This window comes from Gambusia affinis, linkage group LG11 (genome assembly GCF_019740435.1).
Source record: "Gambusia affinis linkage group LG11, SWU_Gaff_1.0, whole genome shotgun sequence".
NCBI lineage: Eukaryota > Metazoa > Chordata > Actinopteri > Cyprinodontiformes > Poeciliidae > Gambusia > Gambusia affinis.
The window spans coordinates 18,577,046-18,599,042 of NC_057878.1; the positions used below are offsets into that span (position 1 = coordinate 18,577,046).

The 21,997-nt window shown below is 37.3% G+C and overlaps 1 protein-coding gene and 1 long non-coding RNA gene across 2 annotated transcripts in view; one reads left to right on the forward strand and one right to left on the reverse strand.

Moving 5' to 3' along the window:
- Positions 1-8,156: 8,156 nt before the first annotated feature.
- On the reverse strand, positions 8,157-9,636 carry LOC122839319. Its single transcript, XR_006372028.1, has 4 exons — positions 9,176-9,636; positions 8,921-9,060; positions 8,709-8,827; positions 8,157-8,600 (listed from the first exon to the last, which is right to left on the reverse strand). It is a non-coding gene; the product is annotated as an uncharacterized LOC122839319 (long non-coding RNA).
- A 6,501-nt stretch (positions 9,637-16,137) lies between these two features.
- LOC122839317 (general transcription factor IIF subunit 2-like) overlaps positions 16,138-21,997 on the forward strand; it is a 56,148-nt gene continuing 50,288 nt past the window's right edge. Inside the window, exons 1-4 of the mRNA XM_044130774.1 lie at positions 16,138-16,265; positions 16,444-16,517; positions 16,683-16,701; positions 17,967-18,111. Coding sequence (XP_043986709.1) covers positions 16,203-16,265; positions 16,444-16,517; positions 16,683-16,701; positions 17,967-18,111 — 301 coding nt within the window. The 5' untranslated portion in view covers positions 16,138-16,202. The remainder of the gene's footprint in view (positions 16,266-16,443; positions 16,518-16,682; positions 16,702-17,966; positions 18,112-21,997) is intronic.

Consider the following 21,997-nt stretch of genomic DNA (forward strand, 5'->3'; position numbering starts at 1 on the left):
TTAAACTGAACACAGGCAAGATTCAGGATATTTTTCTACAAAAACTCAGCCAGTTAGAAGGATTCACTGATTTTGCAGCAATCTTTCCATCTAAGCAAGCATGAGGCGACAGTGGACACATAATCAATCCAAGCCTGAAGAAGGTGTAAGATTTCAGTAACACTTTAACACTTATGTAGCTTTATGTTATTAAAGCTAAAGTTTAATCAGTAATACCTTTATAACAAATTTATGTCAGATCATGACATAAATTTGTCAAGTTGTCATAACAAAGACATTTTGAATAATGTCAACTTTGTATTAAAAGTGTCATGATGACACTTTATGACAACAGTGAAAAATATTGATGAAGTCTTACACATGTTCATGACAGGTTGTTATGTCATGTTTATGACATTGTCATGACAGTCTTATTCACAACCCATCAAATAAAGTGTTACTAAGATTTCTAATAGATACTGCCTGTTTTAAGTTCTCTTGATCTTATTGATGTTTTGCACTGACATTGGATTGATTACAAGATGACCTGTAAGTTCAAGTTAATGTAAATTATAAAAAAGGTAAAACCTTAATCATAACTCCTTATTTTGTGTAGAATAATCTTTTGAAATAAATAATACAAAAAGATTGATGAGCAATAGTTAAATGACTGGCATAAAGACGCCTGCTAGTCTGTCTGCATATTTATACAGCGTTTTCTCCTGTGTATTATAAGTCTGGTGGGCCACCAGGCTATACTTGTACCCCACCAGGCTAAGCATTGGTTATTTATATAGGTCTTTTTAAAATGTTAGTATTTTTAACACTTTATAGTTGGTGTTCAGTTGCTAATCTTCCAATAACACACTTATATAAAGGGATATTTTTAAATTTCCTGTCAAGTTTAAAAAAAATTGTACTCAAAAATGCGACAGTCGTTGGATGAATGACGGCTCTAGTGCCTAACCACCAAGCTTAACAAGTTTTCTGAGGGAAACTTTGTTTATACATACATTTCTTTTTTCACATTCATATTTTATTTATTTTTACACCACTACGTCAAAATTACTTTGATGTAGTGGTGCACTTTGATTCTAATGAGAATCAAAATGATTTTGATTCTGATTAGTTGAAAATTAATTTTGAAAGTTTCTATTTAAAGAAAATAATGTATTTTAACTGGCGAACGTCTATAATTTATACTCCAAAATACTGATAAAAATCTGCAAAAAAAAAAAAGAAAAAAAAAGCTAATTAAAACACCAACTTGACTGGTTTCGGGCACTTCTTTCCATCATTGTTTATTACATAAACATTCAGGTCTAGTGCTGGTCCAGGAAACAAGATTTTTGTAGCTGTGGTGTCTTATTATAAGTTAGGGTTAGTTGCAAACATGCTTTTAATCCTTTTTATTTTTCCTTCAAAAATAACTTTTCTTTTGTTTTTGCTTCGCTTCTCAGGTTGTTAAGGCTGCCAAGAAGGGATTGCCATGACAACGGCTTTCCTTTCAGCTTCAAAAACTTTTAGAAATAAAATCAGTGATTTTTTTTCTGCTGCTGCTTTCATCCCGAAGCCCTTTTTAGATTCTCATCAGCATTTGAAGGAGAAATATAAAATGAGCCTCTTCTTGTTCAAATATATACATTTTTCATATAGATATAATTGAGCCCCAAAGCTTTGTGTTTTAGCCACAAAGTATTTTGTGGCTAAAACACTTTCTAAGTTGGGATGACCTTGATGGAGAAAGCCAAAACCAGGGGCGAATCTTTTGCCAGGCTCATTTTTTCCTTGATGAAAAGGGATTTCTGAGTCCACCAGGCGACTGGCAGCAGCTACAGAAACTCAGCCAGGTGAAGGTGGACTTTAGCTTCATTGTGTCAGTCTTTCTGATGCTGATAAAACTGTAAGAGGCACGCTGGGAAACATTAGAAACTGTTTCTGAACGTTGCGACCTTCCAGCAGAAAGGTTGATGTGGACGTGTTGATGGTTGACCAGCTGACCGCAGCAACCGTGAATGAGTCTCTGTGCTGCAGAGACGTCTCAGGTCACCGTGGTGACAGACACAGAATGAAAACAGGAAGTTACTGCGCTGAGGATTTACAGCCGGCAGCTCCTCGCTCTCTATTCAGTATCCATCACAGCTAATGCATTAGCTGAGAATAAACAACTGTCTGGATCTTTCTAACCAGATTAATTCATATTGATAACCTGTTGAGACTTGCAGACTACTTTCTTTTGTTGTTTGCAGCTTTATAGAAAACTTACTGTTATTTCTTATTGTAACAGAGTTTTATTTTAACAATTTTATAGATGTAAAGTTTGTCAAAATGTGGTTATTTATTCTCCAGGTTCAGTTTGTTTAGTCAAAATGTTTATTTTCCCCACATTTATTGGTTTCTAAGTTCTGTTACGCTGATCTTAACAGTTGGTGGTTACCATAACAACTGGTAACTGACAGGCCCTCTGCCTTTTTCTGTACATCTTTGAAAAGCAGAAGTAGAGCCTTCTACACAACCAACAAAAATACAGCAAGTGGTTTCTGGATGGTAAGTCAACAACAAAAGACTTGTCTTTTCCAGCAGTGAAAGGAGCTGACCAAATGTGCTGCAGCTTGGCTTGGCTTGCTAGGTAACGGTGCAGCGCACATTGATCACGAGTTAATGAAAAGGTTTGGTGTCTTAACATTTGGGAAGTTAAGACACCAAACCTTTTAGAACCATAAAACTTCCCCTTTAACACTGTAGTTTAATTTTTGTAAGTTTTGGACAAACCTAGTCTACTTCAGTGTCAAGTGTCGCACATCAAACATTTGTAGAGGAAACTAACAATGAAATAACTGGTTTTGGAGGGAGTTTTCTACTTATTTTTTCAACCTTTCTTTCATCAGACGAAAAATGGGGCATTATGTGACACATGGCTTAGAATGAATTCAAATAGATCAAATTAAAAAAAAACAAATTTGGAGTATAAACATATAAATCCTGCTTTCTTTACACTCCCTAATTCCTGTTATTTCCTATTTGTAAAACATATACACATTTAAATCTCTGAATGTGAAGTTTCAGTTCTTTCTTTCACTATTTCATTAACTCATTCAACCTAAGCAGTTTCACATTTGTCCACAAGATGGCAGTATACACAAATGAGCGGCTGCGGTGAGAAAGCTGCCTGTCTACATTGAAAAATACAAGAGTTTTTCTTTGTCTTTGATTCACTTAGTCTTAACAATGCCAAGAACTTGAAAAAAAAAGACAAGCAACTCTGATCTGCCTTTCAAAGAATGCCCCATACAAATAAAATAATTACAGATTTCTGTTTCTGAAGCCAAGTTTAAATTAGTATGACCTTCAAACATTTATCTTCTTATTGACTGTGCTGCAGACATTTGTTAGAAACTTTCTGTTATGTGTTCCTTCTTAAAAAAAAGAAAGTCAGATTTTTTATTTTTAGCAAAACCTTTAAAGTACATGGTGTTCCACTGAATGAGAACAAATTAAAATAGTCAAAATAAGAAATTTTTTAGCACTGCAGGTAACAGATACTGGTACTAAATTCACATTTAAAGATACTTTATTGACCTCAAAGGGAAATTAAAAGTTGTTTTAACTCCTATTCATTCAAATTCTTCAAAGAGTTATAGTAAATAGTGATCGCTGTTGGCAGGAAAGATCTCCAGTAGCAGTCTGTATTACATCAAATTTGAAGAAGCCTCTGACTGAATCAACACGGCGTTATGGATTCAGTGTTCTGGATTAGCGTCCAGCTCTCTGATTTTTTTAGGCAGACATATGAGGACACTATCAATAATCAATGTGACTGAAGATAAATGCATGGAGAAGTTTCTTGAGATCAGGGTTGTCCAAATTACGGCCCAGGGGCCATTTACAGCCATCAGGTAAGGGTAAAGGTAATTTTATTTATAGAGCACATTTTCAGCAACAAGGCAATACAAAGTGCTTTACAGGATTTAAAAGGAAATACAAACAAAATAACAAACCAAAAGAAGGCGCAAAAGAAGAAAAATTACCAATCTGTTTATTCTTTGAATCCATTTTATTTAAGTCACCTTCACTGCAGTATCTGCAGAACCATGTTTGTTACAAACATCATTAGTCTACTAAGCTTTCAGAATCGTTCCAAAAAATGGCTCAAAGTCCAGACCTAAATACAATTGAAAATTGTGGTAGAGACTTAAAAATGTTTGACTGAGCTTTAGCTGTTTCAGAAAAAATAATCTGCAGAGTTTTTTCTTGTTTATAGTCAGACGTGTGTGTATGAGAGAAATCTTTCATTTTAATTTTGCTGTCTTTTAATAAAGGTGCGATCCCAGCGTGTGTTTGCAAATTAGCCTGTGGCTATAAAACTTATGCAGAAAACAGTTTGTTATTACCATACACTGTTAATGTGCCATCTTTGATTAAATAAATTTTAATTGATTTGAACTTAATGTAATATTTTGGAGGTGAAAAGACTTGAAGCTGTATATTTTCTCCCATTTATTCTCATTTTATTTTACTTCCCTGTGTTCCCCCAGTACTTTATCTTGGTCCATCACCAAAACATTCCAACAATAAGAAAAAATGTGACAATTTAAAGCACTGTTTGCTTTTACAAGACACATCCTCATGTTTTGTGTTTATTTTATTGTGAGATTAATTTACCTGACCTCTTGATTGACATTGTGTAATATTTTAAATCTTTTGCCATGACTTTAAAGCAGTGACAATAAGCTCATTTACATTGCCAACAGACGCTTTTTTCCTCTTCAGACAGCATGAAATTGGCGTCTTAAATGTTAGCGATTAAAGAAGCTTGTGGGCATAAGAGAGCCACCCACAACCTGGACAAATGATGAAATCAGTGGGGTGCTCGACCCTGGTCTTCAGCAGCTTTGCAATCATCCTCAACTTCTTCTGGCTTTTAAGGACAAACCTGAGAGCCAACAGGTGTTCTGACTGTCTGTGCTACCTCATCAGATTTTTCTACCGCAGCATGAATAGATAGCCATCTGTCGGTGCTACCCGTCTAAAACTGATACTGTCATGATTACAAACCGAAAACTACAACAGGTTGCGTTAATGTTAAATGTTATCGTTGGATAACATTCTTTGAGTGACGAGACCGAAGCTTAGGAGTTATGGTTAGCAAAGCATTGGAACAATTTATATACATGACAAAACCACAAAAATTTCACTCATCAGAATATCCTAGCCGTTTAAAATTAAAAGCTATACAGAGCTTTTATGAAAATATCCTACCATATTCTTCAGACAGAATGAAAATATGCCTTGAAATGTTAAAGCATCTTAAAGATCAAGCTCTTTTTCATAAAGAGTCATATCAATTACCATTGACAAATGAATGAAATCATTGGGGTGCTACAATTTATTAATTTGATTTAAAGTCTGTAAATTTTACAACATTAAAGTGTTTTCAATAAAAAAAAAAAAATTAAAGAAATTCTACTTAAGTTCAGTTCTACCTTTTTCCTCTATAACTCTGACATTAGTAATTCAATTAAAGTAACCTATGTATTGTAGAAGTCCATACTAACAAGAGAAAATTGGCCGTTTATCCCAGAGTGAGCAAGTCATTAAATTGAGATAAAGGATAGGATTAAATAATTGTTCTTCCTACTCCTTTTCAAACAGAATTATTTTGTTGGATATGAGTGCAGGATTTTTTTTCTGTCCTATAGATTGTTAGTTTTTAAAGACCCGTTTGAAATAAATCAAATATTTGTTTGTGTAAGCTAGAATAGTGCTGCTATAATTGTTAGTGTGCTAGAAGTGAGCTAAGGAGGGTTAATTTGTTTGTGCCGTGACCTGCTCAGACACAAATAAAAAGGAGAAACGGGAAATCAGCAATGAGTTTCACCAACATTTGTATTAAATACATTTAAAATATCCTTAATAAGTAAACAGAAACTGCAACATAAAAAGAATTATGAAGTAAACCAATTTTGTTTACAAAGCACCAGGCTGAGGACTTTATTTATCCAGTTTTTGGTAGAAACAGAGAAACAAATCAAGCAAATGGAAATTGAGGACAGGAAGGCAACAACAGGACAGGTGCAGGTTCCAGATTAAACCCTTTAACGACTCAAGAATGAATTTCCTTTTCAAAAACTCACTTTTAAATATTACATAAACAGCAAGATACCTGCAGCATTGCTTAAGGCAGATTGCTCAGAAAGTTTCAAGTCAAAATGGAGATAAGGGAGTGTCACCTGGGAAAACCTTCACAGTTTCCTCCAGAAAACCTGCTGAACCCAGTGGAAGAGCTGCTGGGGTCATCCATTAGTGGTCTGCTGCGTGTTTGGGTTAAAAAATGTTAAGTTACAGAAAGTCTAAGGTGCAAGATCAGGTATCAAAACTCAAAAATAACAGAGTGTGAAGCCTAATTGACGAGATGACACAATTGGTTCAATGTCTCAACTATAAACCTTTATGTTAATCTGTATTTACTGTCACTGGTGGAGAAAAATCCCCATTTAAAATAACCCATAGCCTGATGGGGGGGAAAAATTGACTTCTGTCTAAAGCTCTGGTTGTAAGGGGAACCCTGTCTATGTAACCATCTCTAAATGGGAACAGTCTGTGTTTATATTTCTAAGCAATCTTTGGGCTGCTCTTGGTTCGATCCCTCACCTAGGACTCGTTTGCCCTTGCAAACCCGACCCAAATAGAGGCAAAAAGACTCAGACGGCTCTTAGGATCACTGGGACACTCAAACCCCTCCACCACGATAAGGTGGCAGCCCACAGAGGGGAAAAAACAAAGCCAGAAACGGCTACATTCTCTGACCTGAACTGATCTAGAGAGAGGCCAGAAGGTGGCGCTCTAGTGTTTCTAACTAAACAATTGTTAGAAACATGTTTTCTCAGTTATTTTTCTTTCCACAGAAGCTACATCTGGTCTGGCGTTGATTAGCTGGGGTTGCTACCTGGAAAAAGGCATTGGCTGACATGATGCTGCCATCACCTAAATATTCTCCCTCTCCTTTTCATTTCCACAAACATGGAAAGTTCTCCTGATCAGTTGACCTGTTGTTGTGTCTCTGCTCTTTCTTCTCTCAGCTCTCGTCAGTCAGGCAGATGGCTGCTGGTACCAAGTCTGGTTCTGCTGTTGGTTTGCTCCTGGTAGGGGGGGAGTTTTTCCTCTCCACGATCACAACATGCATGCTCTGTATGAGAGACCGCTGCAATGTCAACGACTCAACACAAGTGATTTGCCGTCTTCCCCTGTTGGCCAGGGGGAGTGAATGCCATAAGTAATGACTCCATACAATCTGCTGGGTTTTATTAGGTACAAACTTTTTCAACTACTTTATAATTAATGAATGAATTGATAACTTGGATCAATAGTAATCTGGCTAAATTGAAATGACTTTTCATAAAATGCCTTGACAACACAATTGTTGTGAATTAAGATTGTAATCAAGCTTTTAACTTTTTGATATCTACTTTTGGGGTTTTTAATGTTTTGATATCTACTTTTGTGGTTTTTAATATTTTGGTATCTACTTTTGGGGTTTTGGCATTTATTTTTGAACTTTCTTGTATTGGTTGTTGGGTTTTTTATATTGGTGGGGCTCATTTGTTAGTTGGAAAGTTCAATTATAGTTATTGTTAATTCACAACAAATGTCATCTCAATGCACTTTGAAATAATTTTAGTTCAATCACATGTACGCCAATTGCTAGTACAACAAGCTCAGTTGATTATTAAAGTAGCTTAAAAGGTTTGTAACAAATGAAACCCAACAGATTGTATGGAGTCATTACTTACAGCATTCACTCCACCTGACCAGCAGGGGGCAACAGCAAATTGCTTGTGTTGAGTAGTTAACTTTACAGCAGTCCCTCATACAGAGCATGCATGTTGTGACAATGGAGAGGAAGAACTCCCCTCAACCAGGAAGAAATCTCCAGCAGAACCAGAACCGAGCACCAACAGCCACCTGCCATGACCGACTGGAGCTGAGAGAAGAAAGAGCAGAGACACAACAACAGGTCAACTGAACAGGAGAACTTTCCCTGTTTGTGGAGATGAAAAGGAGAAGGAGAACAGTTTGGTGATGGCAGCATCATGTCAGCCAATGTCCTTTTCCAGGAAGCAACCACAGCTAATTAACACCAGACCAGATGTAGCTTCTGTGGAAAGAAAAATAACTGAGGAAACAAAAACTGTTTAAATAAATAACATAGTAGGAACAGAAAATGACAAACAGCAGCATAAATACAGACAGATCACAATAAACCACTCTAAGCCTTCCCATAAGAAAAGCCATAACCATGGTAACGCTAAAATGATGCAAGAACATCCTCAAAAATCAATACAAATTAAATTCTAACACACTAAAATTGGAAGACATTTTAAATATCTAAAACAAATAAACAAAAAATTAATTACGAAGTCTCTAAACAAAATTGTCCATTAATTTTATTTTTTTTTTTAAATAACCAATGTCTAGATGAGGCCACACTAAAGACGTATCCAGAAACTGAACAAAAAGGAACTGAAGACGTTTTAAGGTCATCCATTTTCCTCTGTCGGTCGATGGGTGGGGGCGATGAAGGGCAAAATCTGAGACAAGAACAACATGATCCAGGAGGATTCCTGGAGGACAACAGGACAGATGAAGGTTTAAGGTCAAACCCTTAACTCAGAATGAAACTGTCACTTTTCAAAAACATGCAACTATCACTTAAAATAACAGCAAAGTACCTGCAGCATTTCTTGAGGAAGACTGTTGAACCTGATGTTAGGGTCACTGGGCCATCCATCAGCAGGGTGGCGATGAGGTTCTATTCCGTTGTCGTTGGGGCAATGATCCAGGAGGGTTCCTGAAAGAACATGTTGGGTGCAGGTTTAACCCTTTAACAGCTCAATGAATAGTTTCAAAATCTCACACTTGTAAATATCAGACAGCAAAATACCTGCAGCATTTCTTGAGGAAGACTACTGAGACCGAAGGTATGGTAATTACGGTCATTCATCAGCAGGGTGGAGGGATGGCGATGGACGTCCAATGAAGGGCAAAATCCGAGACGAAAAACCAGATGATCCAGGAGGATTCCTGAAGGACAACAGGACAGAAATAAAAGACAGGTGCAGGTTTAAGGTCAAATCCTTAAAGAACTCCATCACATTTCAAAAACTCAAAATCTCTTAAATAATTGCAAAATACCTACCACAATTTTTGAGGCAGACTTCTGAGCCTGAGAGCAGGATCACTGAGGTCATCCATCAGCGGTGGGGGTGATGAAGGCCTTTTCCATCAGTCATCGTTAGGAGCAATCAGGGAGTAGGTGGGTCACTTGAGGACTTTTCCCCCAATGAGTCGTTGGTCTGGTTGATCTTTTGTCACTGCAATGTTATTTTTATTGTTACCTTGCAAGTAATTTTTATGATCGATTCCATACACATATTTCACTGAAGAATTTAAATTTGGTTGGTTAGTTCACACCATTACCCGTCGATGTGGTTCATTTTCACACAAACCAGACCGAAGGGCAACCGACCCCTTCCCCGTCGATGTGGTTCGTTTTCACACAAACCAGACCGAAGGGCAACCGACCCCTTCCCCGTCGATGTGGTTCGTTTTCACACAAACCAGACCGAAGGGCAACCGACCCCTTCCCCGTCGATGTGGTTCGTTTCACACAAACCAGACCGAAGGGCAACCGACCCCTTCCCCGTCGATGTGGTTCGTTTTCACACAAACCAGACCGAAGGGCAACCGACCCCTTCCCCGTCGATGTGGTTCGTTTTCACACAAACCAGACCGAAGGGCAACCGACCCCTTCCCCGTCGATGTGGTTCGTTTTCACACAAACCAGACCGAAGGGTACCCGACCCCTTCCCCGTCGATGTGGTTCGTTCTCACACAAACCAGACCGAAGGGTACCCGACCCCTTCCCCGTCGATGTGGTTTGTTCTCACACAAACCAGACCGAAGGGCAACTGACCCTTTACCCGTTAGCCGGGTTTGTTTTCACACACACTGAACTGAAGGGTAACCCAAACCCTTTACCCAGGCTTGTTTTCACACACACTGAACTGAAGGGTAACCCAAACCCTTTACCCAGGCTCTCTTTCACACCTGTACCCAAGATCAGAACTACCTGTCAAATCGCCCAGGTAGTTGACAGGTATTTTTGGAAGAAAATAATCTTCCAAAATAAGGTTAACACTGCACCAATTATTTAAATTGGTTAAAAGTTAAGATAAAGTAATTATTCATACTGAAGATCCCATGCATAATACTCTACGCGTTTTTCTTGGGTGGAGTATTATGCATAGAGTGGATCCATCCCTTCATTATACTCGTTTGTTACCAATTTCTTGAACTCATCCGATGACTTTATAGCCTTGAGGAATGGCTACTGGAAGTACCATATCACATTTCCTGGTGCTGGATTCTCACTCCACAGTTTGAGGCCATCTGGTGTCTTCAGAGTAGTCGTTCCATCTCAACAAAAACTGTTGATCAGCGTCCATATACCATAGCTTGCCGGTCCACATACCATAGCTTGCCGGTCCACATACCATAGCTTGCCGGTCCACATACCATAGCTTGCCGGTCCATATACCATAGCTTGCCGGTCCATATACCATAGCTTGCCGGTCCATATACCATAGCTTGCCGGTCCATATACCATGTGTTGACAAGGCCTTAAATCCCCAACCATGAGCTCAAAACCATCATCCACCACCATAGACACTGAGGATGCATGTGGTGACAGAGGAGGGGAAAATAATAAAAAAAATAAAAATAAAAAAAAAAGGAATAAATAAAAACTTCCCTTTAACAGGAAGACAAACCAGAAAAAAAACTGCAGTTATCAAACATTGATTAAAAGTTATGCAAGTTGAAGCAGAGACTCATACTGAAGATATATGGACAGAAAAGAAACCTCCCCTTTAACAGGAAGATTTTTCAAAATAAGGTTAATACAGCACCAATTATTTAAATTGGTTAAAAGTTAAGCTAAAGCAATGACTCGTATTGAGTATCTCACCTGGTGACAGGGGAGAAGAAAAGTTTCCCTTTAACAGGAAGACGTTCCAAATGAAGTTTATACTGCACACAATTAAATTTGTGGAGTATAAAAGTTGTACAAGTAAGTTTAGGCAATGCCTCATAATGAACATGCATGCAAGGACAGTAGAAAGGAAAAGCTTCCCTTTAACAGGAAGACTTTCCAAATAAATAAAAACCGGTTATCAAACATTGGTTAAAAGTTATGAAAGTCTAAGCAATGACTCATGTTGAGGATACATGTGGTGACAGTGGAGAGGAAAAACTTCCCTTTAACAGGAAGACTTCCAAAAAAAATAAAAAAAATTAACACTGCACCAATTACGTAAATTTGTTATAAATAAGCTAAAGTATTGCCTCCTACTGAGGATCCACGTGGTAAAAATGGAAAAGCTTCCCTTTAACAGGAAGATTTTTAAAAAGAAAAACTTCCCTTTAACAGGAAGATGTACAAAAATAAAATAACCTGCAGTTATCAAACATTGATTAAAAGTTATGTAATCTGAAGCACAGACTCGTACTGAACATGTATGCTGTGAGTGGATAGGAAAATAGTCCCTTTAACGGGAAGACTTTCCAAAAAACAAGTGAACAATGCTCCAAGTAAGCAAGCTTAAGCAAAACCTCCTAGTTAGGATCTATGTGATGAGACTTTCCAAAAAGACTTCCCTTTAACAGGAATATTTTCCAAAATAAGTTTAACACTGCACCAATTATTTAAATTGGTTAAAAGTTAAGCTAAAGCAATGACTCGTACTGAGGATCCCATCTGGTGACAGAAGAAAAACTTCCCTTTAACAGGAAGACTTTCCAAAAATAAAACCTTCCCTTCAACAGGAACATGCCCCCCACCCCAAAAAAAGGGTTATCAAACATTGGTTAAAAGTTTAAGTAATGCCTCATATTGAGGATACATATGGTGACAGTGGACAGGAAAAACTTCCCTTTAACAGGAATACTTTCCAAAAATAAAAACTTCCCTTTAACAGGAAGACTCCCAAAAATTTAACACTGCACCAATTCCATAAATTCATTAAAAGTAAGCTTAAGCAATGCCTCCTACTGAAGATCCACGTGGTAACAAGAATGGAAAAACTTCCCTTTAACAGGAAGACTTTCCAAAATAAGATTAGACCAACTATTTAAATTGGTTAAAAGTTAAATAAAGCAATGATTTTATCTATCTGATGATAGTGGAGAGGAAAGACTTCCCTTTAACGGAAAGACTTTCCAATAAAAGGTCAACTCCTCACCAATTATTTAAATTCATTTAAAGTAAGCTTAAGCAAGGCCTCCTACTGAGGATGCAAGTTGTGACAATAGAGGAAAAACTTCCCTTTAACAGGAAGACTTTCCAAAATGAGGCCACCATTTACTTAAATTGGTTAACAGTTAAGTAAGCTAAATCAATGCCTCATATTTAGGATGCATGTAGTGACAGTGGAGAGGATCAACTTCCCTGTAACAGGAAGAACCCTCCAGCAGAACCAGAAATTGGCTCTGTATGAAAGCCCATCTGTCACTACCCCCCGGGGATTTGAAAGGACAGAATAAAGAGAAAGACAGAAAAAGTGCTGCTCCAAGAGTGTTTCTATAGGAGAAAAAAAGTGTTAGTTGTAGTAGAAGCTCCTTTGGTGGCTTTATCTATGAGGAAAAAAAAAAAAAGTTATTTGTGACAGAAGGTCCGCCAGTTGCTTAGTCTAGGAGAGAAAATGGGTTAAAACAAACTTAAACACTGAAGGACAGGTCCCAGTTGATCCTCTCCAGAAGGTAAACATGGAGTTCAGCTGAAAAGGAGATGGTGGATTACAGTGTGAACATTACCTCTGTGACCTCCGACCTGTAGCTCCAGAAGATCTCTCAGTTGTCGTCCAGAAGAAATTAAGTCGCATGACGAAATTGATCGAGGCCACGCGTTGTTCCGGCGCAAAAATTTATGGGTTTTCGCGTTTAAATTGAACGTAAATTGAATTTGTTTGAGTTATTAAAGTATGAACCCTAAATTTCAAACTAAATATTAAGTAGGTACAAAAAAAAAAAAAATGTATGTATGATATTCATTGTAAAGACAAATATTATCCTAATGCAGTTATGTTAATGTGAACATAGCCACATTATATTAGTGCTAATAAGTACGTATGTCATCAAGGTTTATTATAGTGATATTTACAAAGCCCAAGTTGAATGACTTCCAAACTGTATTTGCCAAGTTTTTGGCAGCTATCTTTCTTTCACAGCACAACTGACTTTAAACCAGGAACTTCAGATTGTAGATACCATTTTCTAGTTATACCTAAACCTCTACAGGTCACAAGACCACAGCAACTGTTTCAAACGCTAAAATTTAAAGTCAGAAGGATTTACAACAGCAGAATCCTTCTCAGCTCATTGACTCTCAGCAGAGAATCAAACCAAACCAGCATACCAAGAGGCCTAGCGTTGGCCTTCAACAAACAGCGTTAGCATCAGCAGCGTAGCAAAACCCGCAACAGCTCCTACCCTGAGATGTCTTCTGGACCCGCCATTGGAACAGTTCTTTGACTTAACCAACCTTTGATGAGTTGGGCGGGGTCCGCCAGGCACCTTGTAGCGATTCCTCAGCTTGACGGAAGCGATCCTCAACTTGATTGAAGGGAATCCTCATCTTGATTGTAGTACATCCATAATCGATCAACTGCTAGCGATCCTCAGCTTGATTGTAGTACATCCATAATTGATCAACTGCTAGCTCCAGATGTTTCAGGGACGCCACCAGCCAAACAAACCGCCGCTAAGAGGCCATGGTCGGGTCTCTTCTTGTGTGCTGCTCTGTTTAGACACAAAAAAATGGCTTTACTAACGTCATCGGTGAAAAAGACAAACAATGTAGAATAAGGCTTCTGAAAAATAACTTACCGAATAACCAACGCAGCGATTTCAAACACGGCGCTCCCGCGGCCTACTAGCCATCATTGCGGCCTCCTCGTAGGTCAAGTACAAGACGCCAAACTAGGCCTCGATAAACACTGACACGATTTCAATCGGATCCTCAAAAGTTTCAGTCATAAGGCTGGGCGTCCACTCGGATTCCGCGTCTTAGGAGATCAAAGAATATCATTTTTAATCCAGGTCCCAAAGTTCCTGAGTATCAGACAGACAGGTTCGTGTCTCTGTGCGGCCAAGTGATAGCCGCATAATTTTTAAAAACGCTCACGTAGTAGCTGCATCATATTTCTATCCAGCCTGGCGCATGCGCGTCACGCTCACTAATAACAAAAAATGACGCCATTCGCCTCTGTTGCCAGATTTGACATTTTCCAGTCCAAACACAGGGTAAAACTAAACCTGTAAAACATTGGTGGGTATCTCCAGGCCTCGAGGGCCGGTCTCCTGCATCTTTTATATGTATCTCTACTTCAACACACCTGAGTCAAATAATGAGGTCATTAGCAGGACTATGGAGCACTTGACTGCACTTGGGAGGTGATTCAGCTATTGGATTCAGGTGTGTTGGATCAGGGAGACTTCTAAGAATTGCAGGACACCAGCCTTCAGGAACAGGAGTGCCCACCCCTGCTGTAAAACCTGCCCAGCTGTGCACAAAGTCGGTCCTCGAGGGCCGGCATCCTGCATGTTTTAGTTCTCTCCCTGGTGGTAGTAACAACCTTTTCAGCATGACAATGTTCTTCTTAGACCTTCTAATGAGCCATCATTGGATCCAGGTGCGTTAAACCACCAATCAAGCTCAAGAACCGACTTTGGGCACCATTGCTCTAATAAAACTCATGTTAATACCACAATATGTTTTATTCATAATCTATCCATAATATAATTTTAGAATAATTTAGAGAAACAGTAATTTTACAACAGTAATTTTATATATAATGTGGAATTGAAGAATATTTTACTTAAACTATCAAAATGTAAATTTTTCTAAGAACAAACTAATACAGTTTTAGAAAAATTTAGAAAAAACAGTAAAAATGTATCTTGACCCTAGAATGAGGGATAAACTTGTTTTTGCATTTTCAAAGCTTAATGCCAAACTGCTGCTCCAGTATGTCCAGAGTCCTACAGAGAGTGAAGAGTGTCAAATGACAATAAATAACTTACGTTATAATTATTTAAGTGTGTCGTTAATTTATTAAAACTCTTCACTCTCCATCTTTAAATAATATAAGTTTATTCATAAATTCCTTATTAAAACTTTACAATAACATTTTGTAAAACACATTTTTCTTTATCTTTGATTAATTTATGCAAATATAAGTCAACAGATCTTAATTAAATGTTCAGCTTGGATTTAATTTAAATGTAAATAAAGATCTTCTTGTTCCTTTGATGTTTATGAATTAAATTAACTTTATTTACTGGTCAGAATCCAGAGCTGTGCAGATCATTACCAACTTCAACTCAACAAAAACAGTCACAGTCACTATCTGTCAAAAAATCATCTAGTGTCAACCATATTTATTATCTTTCAAGTATAAACCATTAACTTAAAGAAAGTTGTATTATAGCGGCGTATTAGGGCCAATACAAAAGGAGCATGACATTTATGCCAAAAAAAATCAGAAATTTTGAGATTAACATGAGAAATTTTCAAGACAAAAAAAAGTGGAAATTTCTGAGATTGAAAAGTAAATTTTTTAGTTTTGGAATCGTTTTCTTTTTCAAGCTAATTTTTGACTTTTCAAGCTCAGAAATGTAGTTTTTTTTTTTTATTTTATTTTTTTTAAAATCTTCTTTGAGAAAATTTTAGATGTTTTTCTCATTACTTTTGGTGGAAATGCGTTCCTCCCATTTGCATTAATAATAATAAGAAGAAAGGGGGGATGGGTTCTTCTGTTCCTTTTCTTTAGCGGTTGCTAGGAAACTAAAAGTTTGTATTACCGCCACCTACTGGTGGTAATACAATGTAGTTCACGGTATAATTTCTACATATGAAAAAACAATATAATCAAATTCTATTAAACAATTCCGTTTTCTTCAAATAAATAACGATTTGTATATGTTTACTTCCCAAATTCTTCTCTCAGTATATCTATTATACTACACTTTTCTATGGTTTTTCAAACTCTCTTCTCATATCTTCTCTCTTCTAATAAAACATGTATTGTTTTATTTTGAAAGTCAGGAAGTTTGATGCTTCTTCAACACGTGGAGGCGCTGTTCCCAGTTTGCAGTCAGAAACAACAATGTCCGACAAGGAGGTGAATTTATCTGGAGTCCGACAGAATAAAGCCGTGTGGCTTGTTAAGGTTTGTTTATGTAAACTAAACTGCATATTTGCTCAAAGATTGAAACACAGATTCAACAAAATCGTCTCTCCGTGTTTTACTTACAAGTTTAAATGTTTAATGATCATTTTGTGTTTTAGCTAAGAAATAAACGCTAATAAAAACCATTAATTAGCGTCTTTTTTTCACCTTCCGTCAGGTTCCTAAGTATTTATCTCAGCAATGGGAGAAAGCCACAGAAAAGGGAGAAGTTGGAAAGATTTCAATAGAAAAGTATGTATCAAAAAGTTCTTTATCTGGTAAACCTGCAGATTATCAATCATATTATCTGATGTTTGGCTTTTCTGTTTTGCAGCTTACGGATGCAGGTAATTAAGTAAATGTTATTTTCTCCACAAATCAGTGATGCATATTTTATTTGTTTTTGTTTTTTAACAGAAAACAAGGAAAAACAGAGGTGAGACAGATTTTCATGATCCAACCATGATTTTGTTCTCCTGTCATATTTCAACCATAAACTTCAAGATATGTTTGGTGATAGACGGACACAATGTAGCCCCGCGTTTTCTTTGCTCAGTAAGCCACAGATTCTGCATTGCTTTAGTTGTGGACTTTGACTGAGCCATTCCATATTATTTAATTGTAACTTTGCCCACTTTATGATGCTGCCACCACTACCAGTCATCATTGTGGGATGTTGTGTTCACTTTTAGAAAGTTCACTTTTAGTTTCTATTTCCCGTTTAAAGGTGACCTGTTATGTTTCTTTGAACAGGATAGGCTTTACAAAACATGTTCATCACATTTTTTTCCCACATAAAATCATTTATATATAATGAAATTTTAGTCTGGTCAGTTCTGCCTTCTCTGAGTTTCTTTCAGAATGATTTTATGTTTTATGGGCTCTGTCCCTTTTAAATCCAAATAAGTTGCTCTTGGCCACACCCTCGTTTGCATTTGCATGTGAAAATGGCTGCAAATACATGCAAAATCTTTGAAAAGAAGAAGAGGAGCCTCTTCAACCAACAAGAATGCAGCAAGTAGTTCCTGAATAATAAGTCAACAACAAAACACTTGTCTTTTCCAGCAGCCATTGTACATTGCATACATCAGGAAAACTAGCTGACCAAATGTTCTGGAGTTGGAGCTTGGGTTACTAGGTAACAGGCAGAACTCTACTGGGGTTGCTAGGTGATGGGCTGTACGCGTCAATTGTTACTTAATAATCCAGAAGTTTTGAAACGACTCGGATTCCAGACACCAAAAACGCATAAATTTATTGCCAAAAAACGTGTGGCTGGTTTCTTTCTAAGTGCTTGTGCTGGTTTTAGAAGTAGCAGAGACCACAATGGAAGCACAAAAAAGTACAACATACATGTATTTTGAATGATAGGTCCCCTTTAAGTGATTTCTTAGGGCAAATAAAATCCCAGTTGATGTTTGTGGTAGTTTTGCGACTAAATGTAAAGTTCACAGGGCGTGAATACTTTTGCATGGCTCAGCATAAAGCGCTCTATTATTTTGGTTTCCTGTAGTCAGTATCCTCTTTCCACTTCGTTGCGCCCCTTTTCTGTTTGCTCTTACATGACTCAACTTCCTCTCAGGAATCAATAAAAGTTCACTGCATCATTTCTGACCCGATTAAGCACAAGACAGACGATTATATGACTTGTTGTTTTGTATCGACTGAGCCGTTTGTTGTTGTTTTTTCTTTCTTTCTCAGGTGTGTTTCACTCTAAATGAGGAGCTGGCTGCCATGACGGCTGTAGGAGAGAAGGAGGAATCCCTGCAGGCCCCGAGGGAATATCCCTTCATGATGCACACAGTGGGTGCACAGACCATGGCTGTCTTCAGCCAGACCGACGCAGGTCAGTCCCATCCCATTAAAGTCAGAGGACTTTAATGGGAGTAATGGTGTTTGCAGTACCTGGTTTCCTGCTGTTGGGTGGAAACTGAAGTAGTTGTCAGCATTTGTTTGATGAAATGGCCCACAGGGGAGTGAGATAAACCGAGACATTTCACAATATTTTCACATACAGATACATTTTTCTTGGTTAGGAGCTTTCTCCTCTGATTGCACTGTAAAATTCATGAGGATACTGAGACCAGCTCCGTATTTGTGGAGGACATTTTGCTGCCAGGCATAATGTGTCATTCGTCCTTTCAGAGCCAGAAGGATTTGCATCAGATCAAGAGCTTAAAAATAGATGCGACTGTATTGTTGGGGTGCCTGTTACTGTGTGACCAGAGAATTACCAAGGTTTATTAGGGTTTTGCTGCTAATTCTTTGAGTAGAGGGAATTAGATTTATAATTGGATGATTATAATTGATTATATCATTTAATTCATTTTGAGTCAATGTTTTTGGAAATTTGGGATTTTTTTCATCAATGCACAGACCTGTCGGAATAAGCAATAAATCAATAAATTGCATGATAAATAAAACAAGCTAAATAATTTCCATTTGCATAATTTATTTTTTCTTTTTCTACCAGAAACTGGATGACAAAAGTCTTCAGTTTGGTGCTTTGGTTTCAAATAGCACTTTTTTTTAATGACAGTTTTGTTTACAGAGACTTCATAAATCGTTTTATTTGTTGTTTGTGTTGGTTTGTTTATTTTTTGGGGGGGATATTTAAAATATTTTTCATTTCCGGTGATGTTCACTCAATGTTTACACAAACTGAGCCGGTTATATCTTGATAATTAATATTTTCTCTTATTAAAACAACTTTTTCTAATTTTAAGATGATTTTTCTGGTAAAATGGTGTCTCTTTTTCTGCTAACATTATCACTAAGTTCTTATAGCATAGCCCTGATACTTCATTGTAGAACACTTGTTAAAAATCTTACTGGCATTTGTAATTTTGATTTTATAAAATAAAGCGGAAAAAAAATGATTAAAATTAGAAATCGGATCTGGTACCAAAAAATCTGAGATTTTATTTTCAAGCCACATTGCCTAGTCAAAATGTATAATATGTAAAATTAAGTTAAGCATTAAGATATTTCTCTAATTCAGTCATCATTGCAATAAATAAAAAAATAGCAGGGGTTTGGATTCGAGAGCGGCACTCCACCTGCCAGGTTGCCAGCACTCTGCGAGACATGAGTGATTTCCTCTGATGTGGAAAAAGACTCTGCATAATTGGCCGAGCTTGGCTTTAAAACAAAAAGCATATTTTGGGTGTTTCCCAAGGCGGGACCGAATTAGTTTAAAGAGCGCTCTTTTGCAGACCAGAAGTCAGTCCGGAGGGGCGCGTGTGAAAATGGAGCAGTGAGCAGATTTCTGGTACAGTTTAGCAAGCAGAGAAGACGAGATTAAGAGGAGAGACGGCAACAGACTGTACATTATTTGTGTCATTTGTTGTTTTTAATTATAGGTTTGTTTCAGTTTAGTTAGTTAGCTACCCAAGTAATTGGGTACATAGGCAATTGTTTTTGAATCTATGAATTTGTTTCTATTCCATCGCTCTACAAATCCCTAAATCTGTTTCCAAATGACTAGATATGTATTTATGTGTAAAATAATCAAACTTAAATTACTGTAGATATAATTTTAAAGATTAATGGGATGAAGAACATCCCCAGGGTTCTTTAGAGAGGCTTAAAAAGGGGACCTTTTACAAAAATTTAATATATATATATATATTGCACGTTTTTGTATTTCAGTTTTAGTCTTGTGCTTAAATAAACCCACCCAGCCATTTTCTGGCAATAAATTGCTGCTTTTTGGTGTCTGAATACAAACCGTTTCAAAAATCTCCTGATAGTTAAGTCACATTCCATGGGCACTGCGCCCCCCCCCCCCCCCCCCGTTACCTAGCAACCCCACCCAGCCAAGCCAGCCCGTTGCCTAGCAACCCAAGCGGAATTCTAGCACATTTTGTCAGTTGGTTCTGAAAGGAGCTCAAAATAGGCAGAGCAAAATCTCATTATCTGAGAAAAAAATGTAGTTAACATGTTTTGTAAAGCGTAAATGAAGTGTTACAGGACAACTTTAATATCCTGAATATCAATTGATTATAATAAAACGTCTAAGCTGCGACTTTTAAGTATCATATTTTGGTTTGTTTTCTTTTGACCCATCCTGACACCATGACTAACTAGTTTTCTAGTTGCGTTTTACAGAGGAATAGTCCCAAAGCATGACCTTTCAAAAACAACTTGGTATTGCACAGATGGAAACTCTGATGCCAGAATCAAATTTTAATCCTACTTATTGTGATGGATGGATCTATTTTTGACACAAAAATGGGGAAAGGAATGACATTTCTGCTGTCAAAAGGTGACATAGCAGTAATTTTTCCCACTTATATGTTGCTTAAAGAAGCAGTTTCAAATGTAGTAAAACGTTCTATTGGATTTTAATTTCAGAAATCTGAGCCTGAAGCGTATTTAATTTTTTTCCTGCTCATCCAGGTTTATTCTATCACCACCCTCATACGCTTTAGATGCTTCCACACTTTCAAATGCTTAATACCTCCTACATGCGATAATGAATTTTTCTCTTTTTTGTTTGTTTGCGCTTTTATTAGACACACATTCACGAAATTTGCTGGAATTGACACGGTACAATAACAATAAATGCTTTATTCTGAACTAACTGTACGGGAAGCGGTGGGTGGGTGAAAGTGTCTCAGGCAGTCGCTGGGTTATAATCTTGAGGATGTAAACGTGGAAATACAGCAAACAGGAGGTTTAAAAACCTTTTAGTTTTTCCTGAAAGGTGTAACTGCTGCAGATGGAGGGCTTGAACGGCGAAAGTGTGATGCTGGAAGCTAGAAGTGGGATAAAGTCCTGTGAGATGTGGTGGTGTATAATCTGTTATTTACCTGACCGCCGCTCGGCTCCGCCCCCACTCGCCTACAGGAAGGAGCACCGGTCTCCCACACACTGCTGCTCTCTGACACACACACACATTTCACACAAGACATGTCGGTACCTGGACATTAACAGGTAGTTTGATTTGCACTTGTGCTTTCCACGAATCTTTTCATAGAAAAGATACATTTGACTCCATACGCTGTATAAAAAGACATCATTTTTCACATTTTTAAATTTTGAGATTAAATGGGGAAAATAGTGCTGAAGTGTATCCAATTTTTAAAAAAAAATAGTGATTTATTTATCAATTTGTATCTGATAGATAGTAATTAGTTTTAATATGGAGGACTGTGGACAATAAAAGTGAAATAGTTTGGTTAAAAAGAAAAAAGAACAACCTTTGAACTTGAACACCACTTTGTGTTTTCCTCATTTAAAAACAAGCAGGCAGTTCTGAGGCGGCTGTATATAAACAGTAATAATTGTTCTTGCATTTATTTGGTGTGGAGAGCTCTGAAAACAATAAAACATATATTTTTTTAATGAAAAATGATAGTGGTGATCGGCTTTTGTTGATTGCCTGCATCTTATAAAATATATATATATATATATATATATATATATATATATATATATATATATATATATATGCTATATATTGCAAAATCGTTTATGTGAGTTTTGAAATGTCTTTATCTTCGTATTTTTGCCAAACAGAAACTTCCATCTCTTCCTTTCCGACTGATCCAGCGCTGTACTTGTCTGTAAGTTTGGAAACGTGATTCAGATGTTACCTCCAGTGGCTTTAATCTCTTTAATCCCAAACCAATTCGCATTTCGTCCGCCCCTGTTGTGAAAGTTTCAAATGAGCTGACTGCAACAAGAGGTTGCTAACGGAGACGGTCGGTGATTGATACTTGCGTGCG